The sequence below is a fragment of the Polistes fuscatus genome, unplaced genomic scaffold (genome assembly GCF_010416935.1).
Source record: "Polistes fuscatus isolate 324 unplaced genomic scaffold, CU_Pfus_HIC Scaffold5, whole genome shotgun sequence".
In the NCBI taxonomy this organism is placed as follows: domain Eukaryota; kingdom Metazoa; phylum Arthropoda; class Insecta; order Hymenoptera; family Vespidae; genus Polistes; species Polistes fuscatus.
In genome coordinates this window covers 7,917,171-7,931,359 of record NW_025113129.1, presented here as the reverse complement: position 1 = coordinate 7,931,359, position 14,189 = coordinate 7,917,171, and the positions used below count along the sequence as shown (strand labels likewise).

The window sequence follows — 14,189 nt, the reverse complement described above, 5'->3', positions numbered from 1 at the left end:
CCTGCTTGCCTCCTTGCCTGCTTGCCTCCTTGCCTGCTTGCCTGCTTGCCTTCTCTTTCAGAGACTTCAGTTCTCTCTCTCTTCACGTACCGAGAAGGTATCGCTGTTAGCCGCCGCCGCTACGACCGGCTAGAAAGCCGATTTCCCTCTCTCTCTTTCCCATTCTCTGGTTTCCTTCTCTCCTTTTATCCTCTCGGCGTATTTCAAAGATAGCTCTCGTGAAAAAAAGAACGGTGAGCTCGATGCTTGGGTAGAAATTCAGTTAACAGTGCGTTCGAAGTTAGATCAATCCCCTATATTATTGTATTAGACATATATGTACGTGCATGCGATAAATGTGAATTAGATAAGTGTTATTGAAATACGATTCGAAAAAAAAAAACTATCAAACGTAAGTTATTATACAATGAGGAAAAATGATCAAATTGTTGTTGAAGATAGTTCCTACGAGTATGATACGTAGGTGAAGAAAAAGTCGTACCTGCGTTCGGATGAATATATATATAATATTTATTTGATACAAATGAAAAACACGTGTGTGTATATTAAAGAGGTGAATTATTTGGGAGGATCGAGAAGAAAGTATGACGCGTATTCGCGAGAAAAAGACGACGGGGCATCGAGGATTGCAATACCGATCTCTACATCTGCACGTAGCGAGAAGGCCTTAAAGCGAAGAGGAAGGTGAATCAACTCGAACGGAAAAACGCGCTTCTCCTTCTGCATCCTGCGACGGGAAAAACGTGCTAGTGGGGGAAAAAGAGAAAAAGAAGATCATTCTCTCTTTCTCTTTCTCTCTCTCTCTCTCTCTTTCTCTCTCGGTCTATCTATCTCTCACTCTCTTTGGAACGGATAAAGAGAGAAAGAGAGATAGAGTGCTCTCGAGAAAGAGCAGGAGCCAGAAGCGGTGGATCCGGCCGAGTTGACAGTCGAAAGGCGAGCCAACGGAGGCTGGAACTCGCGAGTGGAACTCGTTAACCGGTTTCCGCGGATCGGCATGCAGAGCGACACCTAGTATATTCTTCTACGTGAGCCATCGAGCGTATCTCCCTTGATCCTTCCTTCCATCTCTTTCTCTTTCTTTCTTTCTCTTACTCTCCCTCTCCCTCTCTCTTTCATTTTTTCTTTCTTTCTCTCCCACATTATCAGTCATTCGTACGAAGGACCGGTATTTTGCCGATCATAGATTAATATCGTCACCTGCAAACGATAATAATAATAATAATATCGTTAGAAGGAATAGAAACTTACTCTGCCTCAATCTTTCTAAAGAATAGAATAAAACGGAACGGAACGGAACGGAACACGTTCTCGACAGTTCGAGAATCTATTTTTGAATTTTCCCAATTTTTGGGGATAAAAGGAAAACAAGCAGTAATCCGTAAGTTTCTAGGTTTAGAGACGAACTTAACCTATTTCGAGAAGAAGTTAGTGAGGAAGAAAAACAGAGACGATTAAGTGAATCGCACACACACACACATATATATAAGTATATTTCGGTTCGAAGAAGTCAATTTTCAAGAGATACTTGAAACTTGAACAAAGTTCGAATTTCAAGAAAGAAGAATACGACGAGGACGGGAATATTCGAGGCCTTCGAGGAGAGTTCCAGACAAATTCTCGAATACTCCGTTCGGATGCTCAACTATATCTCGGAGAGTTGAGAAGGCGCCGCGACAATTAAAGTGGAAAGTGTGCCTCGTAGGTGCTAAGTGCTGGTAGATGCTACTACCATCCGAGTTGGTGGTGCTCGCTATGTAACACGATTTAGAAAGTGCCTTAAGGTGTGCCGTGAAACGTGTGTAAACTAGCTTCGCACGAAAACTAGTCGATTGGGAATATATACAAGAATTTTATGTGAGCGTAAAGAAGGCTACTTTTTTTTCTTTCCTATTTCTGTTATAGTTTCTTTTTTCGAATAACGTATAAAAAAAGAAAATTCCGGATGAAGTTGTAGTTGTGCTACGAAACGAAAAGAAAAAGAAAAAGGAAACGTAATTTTCGTTAGATCGTTAATGAAGAAGAAACGATAGCGTCGGTGTGGGATCGACGAGGAGGTGGTCGGCGGTATCGTCGAAAGGATCGTAAAGGATCGGAGGAGAAAGGGCTGCGAGTACGAGTCTCGAGTTCGAAGACGAAGCGGTGCAACGGTCGTCGTGGCATGAAGAGGTTCGTACGCGGACGTAAAATCCTGGCCGCATTCTCCGCGATTATGGGACGCCTTGGAAAGGGCTCGCAAAACGCAACACGGCCCATCTTCAGGGTACATTATCGCAAACTCGTTGACGAGTACTCGCAGCAACAGGAACAACTCAAGTTTATGCCAGCGCTACCAGATTACATGTCCTATTGTTGCTGCCGATGCGGTCATACGCAAAAACTCAAAGTAAGTTCGTTTTACTTAGGAACGATGAACGATTACGAGTCAATCACGAATCGAAGGCGAGTAACGGTAATCGATGAATTTACGGTTAGTTCGTGTCCAAGGAATTTATTACTTCTTCGACAGATTCGATGAAATCATTTTTTTACGATGACAAGCAACGACAACCTTCGTTAAAAGAATACTTATATATTATACAATACAAATTTACGTAAGATATAACCAACATTAGATTGTTTGACAATAATGCGAAATCGCTTCGTAACTTTCAAACCGTACGATCTCTACGAAGGTATAATACAACTAGGAAGTCGAAGAAAATCGTGATCGATTAGAAGAAATAGATTAACCACGCGAAAGATTATCTAAAATCTCGGTACGATTAAAACTACGTAGGTAAGATGGAAAATTGAATCGTTGCTTTCTAACATTTACGTAACAGTATAATGTACATATACTCAAATAATACATACATATATATCTATGATAATATCGAATATCGTTATAGCAGTCGCCGACATTATGCGAACTTTCACGTTGGCTTATTTAGCTGTCTAAAATATCTAAACGATGTCGAGGTCTAAAACGCCCACTTGAAATACGATTAAAGCACGTAAGCGAACATGACTCTCTTCCTTTCTTCTTATTGGAGGACAAGAAAAGAACCGTTAGTGAGTGAGAATAAAACAAAAAGGGTTACTCGAATGGCCGAATCTTCTTCTTCTTCTTTTTCTTCTTCTTGAAAGAGAAAAGAAAACATAAATTATATTTAAATGGTATACATATATACGTTGATATCAACACCAAACGATACAAGTCAACTTTCACGCGAGCATGCGATAGTTGCGTCATTAAGAACGATCCCGAAGTGCCGTTCATGGCATCTGCTGTTTTATCTTCGATCTACTTGCCTCCGAACGAACTCTAACCGCTAATCCAAAGACGAATACTATTACTACTATTACTACTATTACTACTACTACTACTACTGCTGCTACGACTACGACGACGACCTGCAAATCAGCAAGCACAGTATGTACCTCTCACGGTATTAGCGAATCGCGATTAGCTCGCGGTACCGCAATATGACCTCGAGTGTGTCGATGCTTAAAGTAAAGAAGACCGTCCATCGAAAATGCTTCTTCTTTATGTCCTCGGGAAATAAGTGTAATTCTTATTGCTTGGCAATGACTGTACAAGTCGCATCTTAACCGTTAAACTTCTTATACCGAGAGATGAGTATATCCTAATAGATCAAACCACAATTATTACGTGCATGTTCGTAAAAAAAAGGAAAAAAAATATTTAATTAATTCATTCGATATTAAAATTTATTCTACGAACAAACAAAAAAATGATTAAAAAGTACGAATATTTTACTGATCTAACGGATTATCCAAGTTTCAAAGATTGATTTGAAATTTATCTCGGAACTAATTTATTTTCTTCGATGAAATAGAAAAAATGAAACAGATCGGAAATTTCGTAATAATTGCAGTGCTCACTTCGATCGTTCAAAATGCACGCAAAAGACTAAAGGCTAACCTTAGTAATACTATGATCTGAGAAAGAGAGTAAGAGAGAAATAAAGAATGTAAAGGGGGGAGGAGAAGGAGATAAGCCGTGGGATCGGACGAACACATTCCTCAAGCCCGTATAGCTACTCGTGCCATGGGAGATCGCTTGCTTGTTCTTCTTCTTGCCCCTTTACCGATAGACAACCATCATGGTGCTGCTATTTTAACAACGGCCTGTCTCTTTTATGAACTTTTACCGTATCATTTGAGCAGTCTTTCACTGTCGCGTTTTAAACACATAGAAAGTGAACAAAAAAATTCATCAACTGCGTGACACGAGGACGAAAAAATTGTTATTAACGTTATTTCATAATTATGTTAACGTAAACAGTTTTCTTTAAAAATATATAAAATAACTTTTTTTCGTATTTTCGATATAATCAAAAAAGAATTTACGTAGTCTCTACGTGCGATAGAAATGAAATTCGTATTATTGTGTGAAAAATAATCAATTAATTCATATATACATCAAGTGTCCCTTAAAATCGTACACCGTTAGGCTTACTAGATTTTTGCTTTAAAAACTATTGATATAGTGTGTTTACTTAGAAACGTTAAAACAAATGTATTTTAGTTTAAACAATTCAAAATAATTATTAAAGTATAGTACTGTGTTCGATTTATCTTAATTAATTAATAATTAATCGAAAGGAATGTATATTATTATCTAAAAACACGGAGTATATGATCGATGCACCGTCCTCTTCGAAATCCATCGTTAGATTGGCACGTTGTCCTCTATGAAAGTTCTTTTATTAAATGTTGTTTATATGATTTTCCGAAAGTTGCGCATGTGTAAAACGGGAATAATATTCCTAATAAATAGAATTTCAGATTATAACGTTCTGATTTTAGCATTTTTTTCATTTTTATGTAATTGTTTCAAAAAAGGTATACTTGTTGTAACGTCCCTGCGCAGTGATGATTTCGAAGGTAAAATTTTCGTCTAATATAAGTAGAGTACATTTGAGTATTAAGATAATTGTTAATTAATCAAAAGCAATGTATATTGTAATCTAAAAACGTGGATTTACCTTTCGATGTACCATCCTCTTCGAAATCCACCGTTAGACTGGCTTGTTGTCCCCTATGAAAGTTCTTTTACTTAATGTTGTTTATATGACTTTCCATAAAAGGAAATTCTATTTATTACGAATATTATTTTTGTTATGCATATGTAGCCTTAGGAAAAGTCATACAAAAAAGAATCAATAAAAGAAATTTGATCGACTTTCATAGAAGACAAAGAGCCAGTCTAACGGTGGATTTCAAAGAAGACAGTGCATCAAACTTATAACTCCGTGCTTTTAAACAATAATATTCATTTCTTTCGATTAATTAACAATTATTTAATTAGTTATGCCACATCCCTATTCATCGTTCTATAATCAAACGTATCTCGCCAATAACTATCGATCGACATATCTCATACATATACACATCATCTCAACTAACACTAAAAACTTTCATAATCTCGTTCAACTGTCGACCGTCTGTGAATTTTATCACATTCTTTCTCCCTCTCTTCTTATCTCGTTCTATAAAATTTTATCGTTATAATATAGTCGTTTAAAAAGTTACACTTCAAATGTAAGTTACGAAAAAGGCTAGATATTTTCCAAAAAATTACTATTAAAATTGTACTAATGGTATGTTACATATATGAGGGTGGACTGAAAAGTGTCGAGCCTACAAAAAAAATAATAAAAGTGAAGTAAAAAGAAAAGGAAGTTTGAGTGAAAATAAATTGTTTCTATGTGAGGCTCAAAACTTTTCAAACCATCTACATATTTATTGATGAATTTGTATAAAACTTTTTACAGTCATTCTGTATACTAAAAACTTGAGTTGTATCCATGCTATAAAAATGTATTCTTTATATATATGTGAATACATCGCTGACATTTATGTCTCTTCAAAGATATTGTCCAAATGATCGAACAACTTGTTCTCTGATAACTGTGATCCAACTGTACACAATTTCATGGATGAATTATCACGATGAGGGAAGTCGTAATCGTTGAAACATCCTGTAGATACGTAGAATGCCTTGCTTTGACTGCTGTATCCTACAAAGATTACACAAGGCTATCGCTTTATCGCACAAAGGAAACACTCGGTGGTCCTCTATCAAAAACTCGATCCAAAGTGAGCACTCTTAAAATTAAAGAAGGAAATGGAATATATAACGTAGGATTTTTATTCGAATGAGAGGATAAAGTTTTCGTCGTGTTGAATGGGATGCAACTTACAAGTTTAAATATTATTACGGTATTCGATTGAAGAGTACGTTTATCCCTGTAACATTTGCATTACCAATATCTTCCTCTCTTTTTTTTCTTTTTTCTTTTATTTTAAATGTTCCCTCACACTGAGTATAATTTAGAAAAACCCACTCGTCGTAGGAAGATTAAAAGGTTAACCGAGAAAACGGAGAACGTTAATCGTCGACACTTGAAACACGACCTTACTCAAAAAGCACGTTAGGTGGAAAAGACAGCAAAGAGTTTAAAGAGCATCGTTTCAGAGAAGAGTCTCCAGGAAAAGGAGCTTACCACCGAATATATCTATCTATTTATATCTTTTTCTCTCTCTCTCTCTCTCTCTCTTTCTCTATCTCAATTTCTTTCTCTTTCTTTTTCTCTTCGTCTCCTTTTATTCGCAGTTTCATCGTATTACTCAGGAGAATCAGGCGGAAACATAATTTTCTGTCGTTTCTCTTATCTCCATGCTTTTAATTGTCCACCATTTCGTAGAAAGTAGTAAAGGAAACTTTAATTCGTCGGTTTATCCCAACGATCGCAGATCGTTAGATTTGACCAACGATAAAGACAAAACGATCGAGACACGGTACGGTACAGAGAATTTCAACAAATTTGCATAATTAAATTGCCTTAATGCTGGCTCATTGTTATTTCTATAGCAATAAATTGATTTAATCGAACGAACCAAAAAAGATATTATGCGAAAAGATAGTAGATATCGAATTTATCGAATACATTCACATAATATAATAGAAAATGAAGAAAAGAAATGCTCATTACAAGCATCCTTTTTGCTTATGCTAAATGCAACTACGAGATTCTTCTAATTCCAATCTGAATCTAAACTTACACAATAACGATGATTCAACGAAATGTTAGTAGGTCTGAAGCAGCTCATTACTTTACTCTAAGATCTCAAATGAGATTGATAAAAGAAAGAAATTCTCATTGCATTTTCATTCACACCCATAATCGCGATGCCCTTAACAGAGTAACGTTCAGCGCCTAAGATTTTCAAGTTGCCTAACCATCTTCTTCTTCTTAAAAAAAACCGACGAAGGATACTCGGACGTTCTCCTCGTAAACTATAAAAAGGAAAGGCAAGAAATTTCATTTTCATCGACGCGACAAAATGAGCAGCACTTATCTTACAATTACGATTTACGTAATACAAATAATGAAGAATATCGTTGACATTTAAGCTGAGCAAATGTTTACCCTCAATTATGTGAATTGAAATTCTTCTACTACGTATTCTTAATGTCAACCTCAAGAATTGTTCCCCTTTCCATAATATAATTCAAAAACGATGAACGAATCGCGTAATTCAGGTAGCACTATGTCGAATAAATGGGGAAAAAAAAAACTAAACAACGCTTACGATTGTGTTCTCATGGATCGAGAAGGATAATGCGCTCGTTTCGGTCCAACGCATAAATAACTTAACGACGCTTCAATAAAGTACTCTAAGGTTGTCTTTGTAAAGGGTATCCCAGCGGCCCTGAAAAGATTCGTTCGTTCGAAACGAAAGGTGGTGGGTACCGTGCTCGACGGTGCCCGTACAATTCCTAAAATCCAGCGAGACAACATTCCGGACGCCCTCGCCTAGCGGCATCTGTCTGCTGTACAAGAGAAAAGCCGCAGACATTTAACGAAACAGAAAAAGAGAGAGGGAGAGAAAGAAAGAGAGTAGAGTTCTATGTGCATGCCTCTGTTCACAATACACACTCTAAATTTTATCATGGCACCTCGACGGGAGTTCTTCCTCCTTAAAAATGTGAATCTCACTTGGTTTCTCGCGACTCGAAAACTCCCCAAAAAATCCCTAGAAATTTGACGTACCCCCTTGGGGACTCGACAATAGCACGCACGAACGTGAGTTCATTTTCCTCTTGCAAGCTCGACTCGTACGCTAGAAGACGCTTCTTCTAAGTCCTCGGAGAAAAGCCAAGAAAAAGAGAGAAAAACCAAGAGGGGAGTATGAAACGTGGAAAAAGAGGCAGATGAGAGGGGAAAGTGGAGGAAGGTGGTGGAAGGAGAGGAGGGGGAGGTTTGGTACTACCTTCCAGATCGCGAACGTTAAGAAATTCCCTTCGACATCAATAGAGCATCGCGTACAAAGGGCGGCGCCATTATTCTCGAGACACCGCATAATATGCCCCGGTACAATATGAACTCTCGACTCTGTCGACGACAACGAAGGTACACACAAGTTACACCTGGCTACGTTTCTCCTCGATAATACTATGTTCTTCGACGTTTCACCGAATAATGCCTCTTCGGTATTGTGAATTTCGAGTTTTAAAGTGGTTCAATAGAAAAAAGATAAAGAAGGAAATAAAGAACATCATTCGAGCGTTTTTCAACTATAACCTTCCTTGGCAATGATCTCGTAAGAAGTATATGAGAAATCTACGAGAATATAATTGACACTGTCCATCAGGGTATATTCTTCTTCCAACAGGAGGACCCTCGTCCTTGTCCTCCTGCCAGGAGCCATTAGAGTTGGTAAATAAAGAATAAAGAAGAAAGACCGATCCCACTCGACGTCACGCGACTTCTGCCTCTCTCAATGTACTTTTACATCGTTTCGCGAGCGAAGGAAGGGCGATGCGAGCAAACTATCGTTCGACCCTATGTGTGTATGTTTGTGCGTGTGTATGTATATATATTTTTATTATATATATACACACACAAGGAAGGACGTCGAAGCTCCTTAAGTTACACCGTGACGAGCGCGCTTTCGCCGCGTGTCGGATTTGTGCGTTCTCATCCTCTCATTTCATCGTCTATTCTCGTCGTTTCCTGTGGCCAGACTTTCCAGTATTATCTTACAATTCTCTCGCTGATTCTTAATGAGAGAACGATCTTTATTTCGAGTCCTCGATGGTTATATTCGATACGATGAAATTTCGATTTATATCTTTTGTTAATATTCGTATACAGAAACCTTGACTTCCTTTGGTAAGAGAGTTTATCTTTTCTTTATTTTTCATCTCTTATTTTTAAGAAAGAACAAAAAAATACGTTCTTTTAATAACCATGTCGAGTGATTTTGAATCCTCGTAAATTTTCTTTTCAACTCATTACAGAAATGTATGCCCTTACAAGTCAAACTCCTCTTGAATTTCCATCTTGTAGATTCTCAACGTTTACAACTTTACCATCTAAAATTGTAAATTAGTTACAGTAAGGAATTTCAATAATTTACATTAGACCAGTCTTAAACTAATATATATATATATCACTCTAATTATTATTAAAGATAATGTTCACATGATGAGTCTGCAATGCGTAAAATTGAAAAGAGAAAAGAATAATCATTGGAAAGGTTTTCTTCTCTCTGTCTGTCCTCTTTTTCTCTCTTACCAGCGTCCACCAGTGACGCATTTGCAAAGTCATTTTACGAATGCGACAAAACTGATTAAGTCTCGTCGCGCCGTCGGCGTCGTCTACGAAGCTTTTACTGAGCGTCAAGTTGGAAACAGCAGGCGGCTTGCTTCGTTCACGACTATTCGGCATGCCCATTGCGTGTACTCTCTTTTTCTGCTTATATATACATATAGGTATATGTGTATTACCGTGTATGCGTGTGCATGTGTATAGCAACGTGCTGCCACGCGTGTATACCGCCATAACGCTTATCCACTTTACTCGAGCACACTTCCGCTTTTACCTGACGCTTTTTCTCCGAGCACACGATGACAATTACTCGCACCACCAGTGTTCGCGTGCCTTTCCTCTTTCTTTTCTCCCTTTCTCCAAAAGCATCTCACGGTTTGTAACTTCCATTTCAAAGCTTTAAAATACCGTAACTCATTTTCATTGAAATAATTAAGACAGACCGATAACGTGATCGGTCATATCTTTTTTTTTTCGTATCTTCTTATATTATGTGCCATTAATTATGACAGTGTGTTCGACAATATATCAAAAAAATGGATATCGTTTGTAGTATCATTTTATTTTATTTTATATTATAAGTAAAATATATTTTTAGCATATTATGCAGGATAAATCGGAGGAAATGTCTCAAATTTGAGTTTATTTAAAATTATTTTTAATTATAGAATAAACTCCTAGAGATTGAAGCATTATTCCTGACTCACCCTGTCTACACTGTCATATCAAACATTATTTTGTTGAATTTATATGAGAACTACTCTCCTTTGACCATTATTGAATTAATCGTTGCTAATGTAATTATAATTTCTCTACGTGTGTTCAGAACTCAACAAGTTATCTATCTATCCTATTAAGCAGACATTTCTAATGTCTATTCGACCAATCGTTTCCAAACACGTATACGTACGTCGATATTCGATTTAATAGCAAACAGGCGAATGTAAATCACGATTTAACGATCCTTCGAATCACTTAACGCTAATTTTACCCAGTAGCTTCAACAAGAGAGATTATAACGTTCGATAGATAATTAAATGTATTGCCTTGCGCGTGCCATGGTAACGGCTAGTTAATTACTATCATTCGACGTTCTCATTAATACCTAATCGGATAGAACGTACCACCGGTATAAGATAGAAGCGGTTAAGTTGCACATAGGACAGATGGATTGTTGCGACCAATTCTCTTCTCTATACTCCGAAAATTTATTTAGATTAACACGATAACAACAATGACTAGGATGATTCAAATGAAAGAGATGAAACTATCAGATAACAAAGAGAGTGTTTTCACCTAACTCTTATCGAGATTAAATAGAAGAATGAAATGCAATGTCATGATTTTTGAAATAATTTAATATTATTAAAGATCTAACACGGCACACTATCGATTGAAAGATCAACTTTTACAGATTGAATGACGAATTTTGAATTTATTTTTTTTCGAAGAAAAATTACAAATATATGAAACTTCAGAATATTTTAACGATGTAAAAGAATATTAATTAGATCATCGTAAAAGCAATTATACTTGTGATAAATAGCAATTATTTATGAATGTCAAACTCAACCAAAGTGATAGCAAGTTTTACAAGAAAAACCTATGCACAAGCATTACATTTCTTTATATAGCCTTCTTTTATCGATAAATTACTTAAGACATTTACTACCAATAAACTTAGTTATCTCTGCCTCGTGTTCGCTATTAATACTCGATACGATAACAAGGAGAAAAAGAGAGAGAGAAAGAGAGACGATATCTCGAAAGACAAATGCCAGGTTCATACTTACTTTTCTTATCCTTAACCTTTTTCCCTTTGCTAGCGATATCTACTCTTTCACATAAGTTTCTATCCCTCGTATAAAAATATTCGCTATCGCAATGTAATGTTAAAGAAGATTTATAAAAATAGGATATTTTTCGTAAAACGATATTCTATTTAATAATAAAAAAAATCTAGTAAAGTTAGATAAAGGATATACTATAATCCTCATCCTGTAATCTATGATCTGTGCAATTAACAACAGATCACATCATCTTATATTGCAGGAAGTATTCTTCGTACCGATAATGATTCAAAACAAGGCCCACCTTAAATGACAATTTAAACGCTAAAAACACCATATTAAATCTATTACAATATCTTAAATATATCCAATTGTATAATAAACTGTAAATCCTTACTTTGGTAATAATAATCCTGCAAATGGTTGTAATGCAATATTAAATAAATATATTTAAAAAAAGATATACTAAATTAATAAGAATTATTGACGATAATGATAAGTAAATAATGATTGGAGAAACAGAAGTAAGCATTTTTTCGTAAACGCTGGCACATAGGTAGAAACGGGGAACAATTTAAGAGAAGAACTTAATTTCATTAGTTATGAGTACTAATGAAAGTGCAGTTTGTGTTTCGGTCGTAGCCTATTGTTCTCGAAGTTGACTGCAAGGCCTGGGGCCAGGCCTATAAGCTATACGTATATAGCACAGAAGTGAACTCATTATACTGTACATCGTAGTGGACCACATCTACCATACAAAGAACACACTTGCTTCTCAGGCGAACAATAAAATTCTATGAAGCTCTGTTCTCGTAATCGTGCTCGAATCAACGTTCTTCTCGTTCCAAAACGTTTATGCTCTTGTAGCGTAGTTACAGAGCGTGTAAATGATTCGTCACAAGTTTGCACGAGCCTTTAAACGTTCAACTACCATGAGAAACGAAAGAAAGAGTCTCCTTTAACCGATCGTTTCACAATCAGAAAAAAAAAGAAAAAAAGAAAAACATCCTACCTATAACTTCGAGATTCAGTTTATTAATTTTCGATAAGAGAGTATAAAAAAGAGATAAACGAGAAGAAAGGTAAAAACGATCAATTTCGAAGGAAGACACCGTTACGTAAGAAAACGCCATCTTGCACTTTCGAACCCGATTGGATGACCTCGCCAGTCGGTTCATCGAATTCTTCGAATTTTCTTCAAGGAAGTTCTAATCGAAAAAAGTGTCGTGTATCTTCGTGGTTTCTCGATATTAAACGAAGTGCTAACTGAAAAGAAAATAATTTTTTTAATGTATATAAAATATATAATTTGTTTCAAAAGTTTCATTCTTTTTCTTATTCAATTTTGCATGCATAATATTTGTTTATTTTACACAAATAAATAACTTACAGTAAAATAACATAAAGTAAAAAATAAGGTAGGTATTTTAAAAACTAAACTCATGGAGAAAAAATAAACAACTTTTAGGACAACCTAATATAATATTCTAATTTTTAAATAATGAAAGTATGCGTTAACTATTTCCACTAAAAAAAGAAATAAAAAATGAATAAAATATCGTCAAGATAATCGACGTAACGCAGCCATTAAATCATAAATATTAACTCGTTATCGACTAGATATATCGAACGATATTCTTGAAAGTTTGCAATTGCGTGTTATCTGAAACTTTCCAATCGATATCGAAACTCGATCGGAAGGCGTGACTGGAACACGTTTGTCTGGGTATTCTAGTAGGTATATTGTTGAAATCTGTGCGTATGGGATGTGGCGTCGAGGGACGATGAAATAGAAGGAAGAGAGTGAAGGGAGGGAGAGGGGGAGAGGGAGGGATTTCAGTTTACTAGGGGACGAAATACGAGGAGAGACGGCTGCTATGTTCCCCAAGTAGATTCGTTCAACAAGCATATGGAAGATCGAATTCTGAGTACGATCATCGGTGTTAATTGCTGATCAAAGACTCAGTTTGCATCGTTATCCTCTATCTCTCTCTCTATCTCTTTTCTCTGTAACTATCAATCCATTTATTTCTCGATCTCGCTCAAACGAATCTTTTTTCAAAAGCAAAGAAAGGTACCTTTAAACACGAACGATTCCCTCTTTAGCCACACATGAAATTCAATTATAATTTAAAACAATATGGTATTTGTAAGAGTCTAATAGGATTAAATTTAAACATTCGCACTGCATCGCATGATTTCAATCGAATAAAGAAGTCATACAAACGTTTTATTTCGCTTATAATTAAATATTCTTTAGTATAAGAAATTTCTACGGATTAAAGCAACGTAAATGTTAAATCGTAGCAATGAAAAATAAAGGAAATAATAATCAGTCTGTAAAAATAGAAAGAAAAAAAATAGAAGAAGAAAAAATATCTAAGATACGCGATCAAAGACCCGTCATTTTGAAAAATATATGTATCCGATCATGACGGAATACATATACAATATACATATCTACACGTTATGCATATACTCATATTTTCCCTGTCCGTCATTCGAAAAAATACGTGAAATAGCGACCACGAACGTATGATTAATACAAAGCAGAGCACAAAGATCTATTCAAGAGTTCATTCAAAGGGAAAGTCAATGGCTCCTTCGTTCGCGGATGAGCATACGGTAAATCGAGCTCTAACTCGGACGTCGGTGTTAATTGCTGATCAAAGAGTCTGCTTGTGTCTTGGCTCTGCTTTCTGTCTCATATTGGTCGTCTTCTTTCTCTCTCTCTCTCTCTCTCTCTCTTTCGTGTACATACGCACGCACACAC

General features: G+C 36.1%; 1 protein-coding gene across 4 annotated transcripts in view; it reads left to right on the top strand.

Moving 5' to 3' along the window:
• Window positions 1-14,189, top strand: part of LOC122522409 (tensin-1-like) — a 190,779-nt gene that overhangs the window by 159,591 nt on the left and 16,999 nt on the right. Inside the window, exon 1 of one of the 4 annotated variants that reach the window (XM_043643495.1) lies at window positions 77-2,386. The exons of the other annotated variants lie outside the window; for them this stretch is intronic. Within the exon in view, the coding sequence (XP_043499430.1) occupies window positions 2,162-2,386 (225 nt within the window). The 5' untranslated portion in view covers window positions 77-2,161. Of the gene's footprint in view, window positions 1-76; window positions 2,387-14,189 lie in introns of those variants that run through there. 4 annotated transcript variants of the gene reach the window in all.